The sequence below is a fragment of the Adiantum capillus-veneris genome, chromosome 3, assembly GCF_014529385.1.
Source record: "Adiantum capillus-veneris isolate H3 chromosome 3, ASM1452938v2, whole genome shotgun sequence".
Taxonomy (NCBI): Eukaryota; Viridiplantae; Streptophyta; class Polypodiopsida; order Polypodiales; family Pteridaceae; genus Adiantum; species Adiantum capillus-veneris.
Genome location: NC_140933.1, coordinates 87724472 through 87734261, shown reverse-complemented (window position 1 = coordinate 87734261; position 9790 = coordinate 87724472). Strand labels below are relative to the sequence as shown.

Sequence of the window (9790 nt, the reverse complement as noted above, 5' to 3'; positions counted from 1 at the left end):
TATGTGGTAAGCAAAAGGTATAGCTCGGATAATTGTTTTAGGACAATGCTCGCCACCCAGTCAGCTCTGCGCAATAGTATGCTTTTTGGCTCTTGTAACTTAGCTAGGTTGTAACCCTCTGTCCCTCAAGGCTCTGCATGAGCTTGAGGCTGTCTCGTATTTCTATCGATGACTTTATAATACATTCACTCACAATTGTGAGTTAAAAATAAATAAAAATGAGAAGTATACACAACATGGTACATAGATAAAGAGTAAAATACAAAATAAACTATGACAACCAAGCAATCTTCTTGATTAAGTAAGAAATATACACAACATGAGATGTACTTGAAGAGTTAAATACACAATAAAATTTGACAAGTAACCGATTTGATATGTACTTGTAAAAATGCCTAGTTTGGCTTATATTTGACAATTTGATATGTACTTGGAAGTTGGAAAAATATCTAATGGCTTATATTTGACAAGAATGCATCATTGCCACCATCCATGACACTAGTGGTTTCATCATTTTGACATCCAAATTCTCTATGCCTTGCCTCCACCCTCGTCTTACGCTTCTCGAGGAAGCGAGCAAGTGAGGCTTTCCTTGCAAATGGGAGTTCTGTCAAACAAAAATATAACATTAATATCTCATGAAGTGAAAAATGGATTGATCGTACAAGAAAAGTATCATAAAATCATTAAGCAATGCCCATTTTATGAAATGGACTCAGCTCTAAAGACTTTCCATCTATACTAACATAATATGGCAAAAGTGGGAGCCCTTTACACTGTTGACATCTGCTAGTTGAAGGCTAAAGTCCAAAAATAAGACAAGCTCTTGTAGATGCCATAAAGAGAGAGAGAGAGAGAGAGAGAGAGAGAGGGGCCACCGAAGGCGGCCGGTAGTACTAGTACCAAAGATGAGAAGAGGCCAGCATAAAAAGAAAACTTGTCTCTAGAAAAATATTGTGATTAAAAAAACCAAGAAAGGTATTTTTACATTTGGTAGTGTGAAATTATTGAACACGTGCTTAAAGTCCCACTTTGTGCTCACCGTTGAAATCCCTTAAATGTTGTTCTAAATTCAGGAGAGTTTCTCCTTTTTCTCTTTGTTTGGAAAAATGGTTTTGGCAGGCTTTACTCCTAGTTAGGATCCTTTTTTTTTTTTCAAAACTCACTTAATGTGAGTAGTAAATTAAGAACCACCATGGATATTATTCGTAAAGGATCTTAGGAATCCTAACTAGGTGGCTGTGTTCTGGTGCTTGTGTTGTGATGTGGTTAGATGCCCTAGCTCGATTGGAGGTGGGCTTTCTCTTGTAAATCTTTTTAGGGAAAATTACCAAAATACCCCTCTAATTTATGAAAATTCCCAAAATACCCCTCAAATTTCAAAATTTCCCACAATACCCTTGTATCTATTTTAGTTTGATTGTTCATGATTTCCTAATCTTTATTCTATTTTGACAACGTATATCAATTTTTTAGTGCTTAGCATGTAATTTGTCACAAATTACCTCCCAAAAAAAAGACAATTATGTCTAAAAATAACGAAGCAATTCATCTCCAAAGCCTACATAACCAACTCAAATTCTAGTTTTAGTATTTTGTATTCATAGACAATCAGCCTTCTTATGAAAAGCTACAATTTTCTTAATTTTTTGATAAATTTACTCTCACAACCAAGAGTATTTTGGAAATTTTGAAAAATTTGAAGGGCATTTTGAGAATTTCCACAAATTAGACGGGTATTTTGGTAATTTTCCCTTCTTTTTAATTTGTAAAAATTCTTCACTTCAAAAATTATATTGTTTCTATCATAATAATCAATATCTAATTCTCCTAAATGATTTTCTCATGTTAATCTGATCATTTAATATGGGGAAGTGCCAGGGGAGAAAAAGCTAGAATATTGGTTAAGCTAGCAAACCGGCCACAGTAGGGATCCAAAGAAGGGAAAATAGGGATCCAAAGGGGGTGCCATCTGTAAAAGAGCCATGTGCAACAATGGGCTAAAAGACCCTAAGGTTCAGCCCATTAAGACTTCCAAAATGCTAAGGTTCCAAAATTCAAAGGTTGTGTCCAAAGGTCAACCATGGGGGGATTGGATGCTTTGTGTGTGTAAAAAAAGTCTTTACAAATCCCTACTTAGGAGGGGCAGAGCCTAGCTTGTAGGAGATGAGAGAGAAAGTCACACACACACACAAGCTCCCTTTACACAAAGGGAATGAGGGACACATGTCAGCTCCCTAGCCCAGATATCCACAAGTTGTACCCAATTCCTATTGGATGGCCATGGAGGTGGACCAATGAGAATTAGGCTAGAGTAAATCTAGTTTAATTAATTTAAAAACAGTTAATAAAAGAACCAATGAGAATTAAGTCCTCTAGAAGACTATTGGACAGTCTCCCAAGGGGTCCAATGAGCATTCAGCAGCCCAATGGCTTGCCTGATTCCTATTGGCCAGGAGGCAAAGGGGTCCAATGAGAGTTTAGTTGAATTATTAAATTACCTAAAGCTCTCACAAAGGGGGGAAGGGGGACACATGTCAGAAGGCTATCCCTTATGCTGCTTAATTGTCATTGGCTAGCCCTAGGGAGGTCCAATGAGAGGGTAGCAAGAGCAAATAGCAAGAGGGGTCTCCCAAGAGAGAGAGGGGGCTGATTTTTGCAATGCATTATCACTCACACAATCTCATGTGTGAAGTAAAGAAGACTCTCTCCCCTTCTGAAGCTTTAATGGAAATCTTACCACCTACTCCAAGCTTGTGAGAAGGGAGGCCTACACCAACAACTCTTGGCTTTGTGATGCAAATCCAACCAGCTTCAATGCATGCTCATCTACTCTACCATGCTAATTACTAAGCTAAGCTATGCTAATATGAGTGATTATGTGAGGAGATGTACATATTTCTCGTAAGACTACTCCTTCCTCTCAATCTACTCTCATACCCTGCTAGCTCTCACCATCTTCGAAGGTGTGTGAGGTCTTGGGTCTGAGACCAGGCATAATTGATGTTATGTTTGATAAGTGTTTTGCTTAGTGCATGAAGCTTTCATCTTCATTGCACTAGCTAGTCTTGAAGGAACACAAAGAATTGTATTGTACAATGTCTCTCTTGATGGGAGAAACCATAATACAAAGCCTTTTGGAGGGGGGACCGACTCCATGTAAATCCGGTCCTCAACTATTGTCATTAGCTTAATTTCTCTCTCTTTTGAAAGTATTGTTCATGCTATCTAACTAGGTGTTATGCTTTTTGTTGCTCTCTCCACCCAAGCACTCTTGTAATTCTCATTAGGCATGTATTCTAATGAAATGCCCACTATGTTCATGCTAATTTCCGCTACACACAAGTTTTTAGGCCATTAAATGTTACATTGGTATCAGAGCACAAGGTTTCTCTTTTCTTTCTCAAGAATGGAGGTCCTCAAGCTAGCTATAAATGGTTGGTATTATTAATTTCTTGTGAGTAAGTAGAATAGGGATTTTTCAGCCTTGCAGTGCGCCTGCCTTCGTGCAGTTAACGGAGCATCACCGTCGAGAGCGATGGTCTTAATAGTGGAGTCCTACGGGGCTTGCCTACGGCTTAACCACTATTGAGCTATTAGAATCTTGACAGGAGCCGGTGCCGTTTTGGTGTTCAACGACCCTCTCTTCTATTCCTTGCAATTAATGGTATTCGAGCCACGGGTAGAGTAGCTTGAGTGCTTTTTCTAAAGGGGTAAAGAGGAGTAGCAACTACGGCTCAAAGTGCCAAAGTACACCTAAAAGTTGTTAGAATGGCTGAGAATAGTAAAGAGAGTGAAATTAATGTTGATAACTTTGATTTTGCTAATGAGCAAGCTACTAATGATGCTCTGATGCTTGTTAACTATCTTGTTTCTAGGCTTCAATAAGCCATGGGCAATCCATCTCTCCAAAGTGAAGTGCAATGGCAGCTCCGTGCTCACGGGATTCTCCAAGCTCACCACCATGACGAGAGAACACCTAGGAATCCGCCTTGTGAGACTTCCAAAAGAGGTCTCTCTCCGATTCGGGAAGAAGAAGAGAATCCATACGAAGGGCTCAAGAATTTACTTCTTGATGATGCATCTCCTTCCCAAAGGAGAACTCAAGAGCCTCCACCGAAGGAACGAGAAAGAAGTGAATCTCCCGCCACCTCGGCGGAGATGGCTCCACGAAAACGGCGGGCTAAACGCTCTCCATCACCACCAAAGCGGAGAAGACCATCGCACCCTTCTCCACACCATAATTCAAAGAGGGATGATAAAAATCAAGAGAAGAAAAAGGTGAGAAAGAGGACACCCTCTTCTCCATCATCTTCATCCTCTTCCTCTTATGAAAGTGATGGTGAAGACGACGAAAACCAAGACAAGAAAAGGACGAGAAAGAGGTCACCCTCTTCTCCACCTTCTTCAAATTCTTCACCTTCTGAAGAAAGTGATGGTGCAACCTTTAAACCATAAAAAAGAACGGGCCATAGGAAATCCTATGCAGCATGGAAGAGGTCGTCCAAGCTGAAGAAGTTACCTATGATGGCACCTTTGTTGCTACGAACAAAGTCTTGGCCTTTATCCAACAGTTTGATGCGGCGTTTGGAGATGAGCACTTCATGGAGTCCTCTAAGCTACGCCATGTAGCTATGCACTTTCAAAAGTCCGCCAGGCAATGGTGGTCTAGCCTACGAGCCAACGGTGAAGCTCCACGAACATGGAAAGCTTTAAGAGCTTCCATTATGAAATAGTTTTTGGCCACCGATACCAAAGACAAAGTACTCACCGAATGGTGAAGCTTAAAGCTCTCTCCCTATGACTCCATCCACAAATATATAGACAAGTTTTGGGAAACTCAAAGCCACTGTCTTCAAAAAGTTGGATTTTGGAGAGCAAAAGCAACAATTTTGTGCGGGCTTAACCGAAGAAATGGCGGAGTATGTCAACTCCCAAAGGCCACGTACCATATCGGCGGTAATACATCATACTATGGTGACCTCTCGAATCAATTTCCAAATGGGAGCTAAAAGAAATAATAAGCCCACGGAAAACAAGGGTTCCAACGAGCCGAAGGGGAAGGACAATGTCCAAAAGTCTCCAAGGGAAACACCAACAAAGCTAAAGAGAAGGAAGTTTACAAAGGTAAAAACAAACTCTCTCCTGAAGAGCTTGAGCGTTATCGCAAGGATAACCGGTGTTTCAAGTGCGGGGAACAAGGGCATGCATACCGCGCTTGTCCCCAAAAGAATAACCGCCAAGATCCTCCTAGAGCTACCTTGGTTGAAATCCAAGAGGAGGAGACTCACCAAACTCACCACAAAGGATCTCCTCTATGCCATACTTGGGGAAAGGTAAGAGAACATGATGCTTTTATTCTCTTTGACCCTGGTTCTACTCACAATTTTATATCTATAGAGTTGGCCACCAAGATAGGCATACAAGCCTACGAGATGGGAGATGTCCTACCCGCAGACAGTGCTTTCAAGGGGCAAGAAACTTCAATCACTCCCTTAATCGGGAAATTGAGGCTTCATGTCCAAAGCTATGTGGACAAAGAGGACTTATTTATCTCTCCTCTCAAGCATGAGGATGTAATCCTAGGGGCACCATGGTTTGATCGCCTGGCTGCCAATGTTAAATTCCCTGAAAGGAGAATCTCCTTTAAGTTCAGGGAAAAAGACATGTATATAGATGTTAAGGAAATGGGTAACACTATCCCCATTGTACATACACCAGCTTTCAACAAGTCAATAAAGAGCTCTATTTCTGTGTACATGATTTTTGTTAAAGATTCTCAAAATGAACCTAATGCTTTAGCAAAAGAAAATAAAAGCAATCAAAAGAAATTAGAGTTATCCAATTTTCTCAAGGGGTTTCAAGATGTTTTTATTGACGACATCCCTTGTGAGCTACCTCCTAAACGAGGTAATGATGACCATGCAATTGAACTTCTTCCAGGAAGTTCACCGCCTAACAAACCTCCTTATAGAGTTTCTCAAGCTTTACAAGAGTAGATTATGCGGCAAGTGCATGAGTTAGTTGAGAAGGGCATGGTTAGGCCTAGCTCATCTCCATTTTGCTCACCTGTGCTATTAGTGCAAAAGAAAGACGGCACATATCGTATGTGTGTCGACTATAGAGCATTAAATATGATCACTATCAAGAATAGGTTTCCTGTTCCACGGGTAGAAGACCTATTTGATAAGCTACAAGGATCGACCTACTTCAGTAGGATTGACCTAAAAAGTGGCTATCATCAAATAAGGATAGTTGATCAAGACATTGTAAAGACCGCATTTCGCACCACATTTGGTCTTTACAAATACATTGCCATGCCTTTTGGCTTGACCAATGCACCAGCCACATTCAACCGCTTGATGGAGAAGCTGTTCAGGCCTCATTGAACCTTCACTGGAGTGTTCTTTGATGACATTATCATCTACTCTAATTCATTAGACAAACACAAGCAACAACTCCGGGTAATATTTCAAGTTTTAAGAGAGAATAAACTTTATGTTAATCGAAAGAAAAGTGAATTTTTCTTGCAAGAGATTCAGTATTTAGGTCACATTCTCTCTCAAGATGGCATCCAAATGGATCCATCAAAGTTAGAGGTAATAAAAGGATGGCCTAAACCAAAGAATCTTGATGAACTAAGAAGCTTTATAGGTATGTGTGCATACTATAGACGCTTCATAGAAAAGTTCTCACAAATTGCGGGAGCATTACATGACCTAACAAAGAAAAGCATTAGGTATACATGGTCTGCTAAGGAGAACAATGCTTTCGAAAAGCTTAAAGAAAAGCTTATCTCTCAACATGTGCTTACACTACCGGATCTCTCAAAACCATTTGAGGTCCAATGTGATGCTTGTGGTGATTGCCTTGGAGCTGTTTTGCTCCAAGAAGGGCACGCCATAGGCTATGAAAGTCGAAGGCTTGACCCTGTTGAGCAAGCTCTAGGCACATATGAAAAGGAACTCCTTGCAGTTCTACATGCCTTAGACTCATGGAAGCACTATTTATTGGGGACTCCTTTCATTCTGCGAACGAATCACCAAAGTCTTAAGTACTTCATGATGCAGACCAAGCTCTCCGACAAAAAAATGAGGTGGGCAAATTTCCTTTTGCAATTTCATTTTCATATTGCTCACATTGCTGGCAAGCATAATCAAGTAGCTGATGCACTCTCAAGACGGCCGAGAGTGAATGCGGTTTCCATAGCAACTCACAATGATCTATCTTCAATGATAGATGAGTATTCTATTGATCCCGATTTTAGAGATGTGATTTCAGCCCTTGCATTAGGGAAGAAAGAAGAACCATTTACTTTACAAGATGGTTATCTTCTCTATGGCAATAGACTATGCGTTACTAACTCACTACGTGAGAAAGTAATGTATGAATCTCATGATCCACCTTATGCAGGGCATAGAGGGATTCAGTCTACCTTAAAGGGAATTGAAACATATTTCTATTGGCCTACCATGAAAGTGAACATAGAAGAGTATGTTTCTAAATGTGTGGTATCATGCCAAAAGACAAAATTTGATAGAGGGAAGCAACTTGGATTGCTTCAACCCTTGCCAATCCCTAATTCACCATGGGAGAGCATATCCATGGATTTTATCTTTGGATTGCCTAAGTCTATCCATGGGAATACGGAAATATGGACGATAGTAGACAGGTTCAGTAAACAAGCTCATTTTATACTTGTCAAAAAGACTATCAAAGCCCATAAAATGGCAACCCTCTTCATTTCACAAATTTTCAAGTACCATGGCTTGCCAACGTCCATAGTGTCGGATAGAGATCCTAGAATGACCAGTAATTTCTGGAAGGGTCTCTTTGAGAATTTAGGGACAAGGCTAAACTTCTCTTCGGCCTATCATCCACAAACGGATGGCCAAAGTGAAATAGCTAACCTAACAATTCTCGATCTACTAAAAGTCTATGTAACTGAAGTAGATCAAAGATCCCAATGGGAGAAGTACTGACCCTTAGTGGAGTATGATTACAATAACATTGTACATACTTCCATGGGAAAAGCACCTTTCGAGGTAATTGAGGGAAGATCAAAAAGTCCCTTGCTACTTAAGGTACACGGGAAGATCTTCACTGCAAATGAGTATAGCCGAGACCTACAAGAATCTTTTCAAAAGATTAAGGATGCTATCTCTATCTCACAACAAAAGCAAAAGGCTGCTGCTGGCAAGCACAGAAGAGCCCAAGCCTTTAAATAAAATGATTGGGTCCTATTAAAATTCCCCAAGACTCGATTAAGGCACACGACGGGCAAGAATCCTACGAGACACCAAAAGTACTATACTAAACTAGCAAAAAGGTACTATGGTCCCTTCCAGATTCTTAGGCCAATCAATGAGATGGCCTATCAACTCAAGTTGCCCAATCATTGGCTCATACACAATGCTTTCCATGTGAGCCTGTTAAATCCTTACAAAGGAGAGCCACCTCAAGAACCAACTACTGAAGACCCACCAGAGATCGAGAACCAAGAAGAGGTGTTGCAGCCCGAGTCCATTCTCCGACATGAAGACAAGGTACTAAGAGGCGGTAAGACTATCCGACGATATCTTATTAAGTTTAAGAATTATCCTTTTGAAGATGCTAGATGGATGCAAGGCATACAATTAAAGGATAACCTAAACTTTGTCAATGCTTACAATGCTTCCCAAGAGTAAGCAAATGTACAAAATGTTAAAAATAAAGTTTTTGTCTTATAAGACTCTCTTTTTCTTTATTCTGCACAAAAATGAAGTAATATGCATGCTTACATCAAGTTTGCGGAGACGACGTCTCCCAAACACCAAGTAGAGCTTGTCACTATACTATGGAAGATTGATAGGACTAATGGACAGACATGCTTGCGGAAGCCTCAGGCTCTCAAGCGCCAAATGGACTAGTCATCCATTGTGGAATGATGTCGTAGGGTAACATAGGGATCTTCTACCCGCTAAGAAAAGGACTCATGAATATGCTTTATCTTCTCTACACCATAGTCGAGGACGACTATGATTTCAAGAGAGAGCTAATGTCATAATAATCAATATCTAATTCTCCTAAATGATTTTCTCATGTTAAACTGATCATTTAATATGGGGAAGTGCCAGGGGAGAAAAAGCTAGAATATTAGTTAAGCTAGCAAACCGGCCACATTAGGGATCCAAAGGAGGGAAAATAGGGATCCAAAGGGGGGGCCATCTGTAAAAGATCCATGTGCAACAATGGGCTAAAAAGATCCTAAGGTTCAGCCCATTAAGATTTCCAAAATGCTAAGGTTCCAAACTTCAAAGGTTGTGTCCAAAGGTCAACTATGGGGGAATTGGATGCTTTGTGTGTGTAAAAAAAGTCTTTGCAAATCCCTACTTAGGACGGGGTGAGCCTAGCTTGTAGGGGATGAGAGAGAAAGTCACATACACACATACACACAAGCTCCCTTTACACAAAGGCAATGAGGGACACATGTAAGCTCTCTAGCCCAGATGCCCACAAGGTGTACCCAATTCCTATTGGATGGCCATGGAGGTGGACCAATGAGAATTAGGCTAGAGTAAATCTAGTTTAATTAATTTAAAAACACTTAATAAAAGAACCAATGAGAATTAATTCCTCTAGAAGACTATTGGACAGTCTCCCAAGGGGTCCAATGAGCATTCAGTAGCCCAATGGCTTGCATGATTCCTATTGGCCAGGAGGCAAAGGGGTCCAATGAGAGTTTAGTTGAATTATTAAATTACCTAAAGCTCTCATAGAGGGGGAAAGGGGGATACATGTCAGAAGGCTA

General features: G+C 40.5%; 1 protein-coding gene across 2 annotated transcripts in view; it reads right to left on the bottom strand.

The window, feature by feature from the left end:
* Positions 1 to 272: 272 nt before the first annotated feature.
* Positions 273 to 9790, bottom strand: part of LOC147461259 (protein TIFY 10a-like) — a 28432-nt gene continuing 18914 nt past the window's right edge. For both annotated transcript variants that reach the window (XM_086500402.1, XM_086500409.1), the window contains one exon: positions 273 to 607. In XM_086500402.1, coding sequence (XP_086356528.1) covers positions 450 to 607 — 158 coding nt within the window. In that variant the 3' untranslated portion in view covers positions 273 to 449. The remainder of the gene's footprint in view (positions 608 to 9790) is intronic.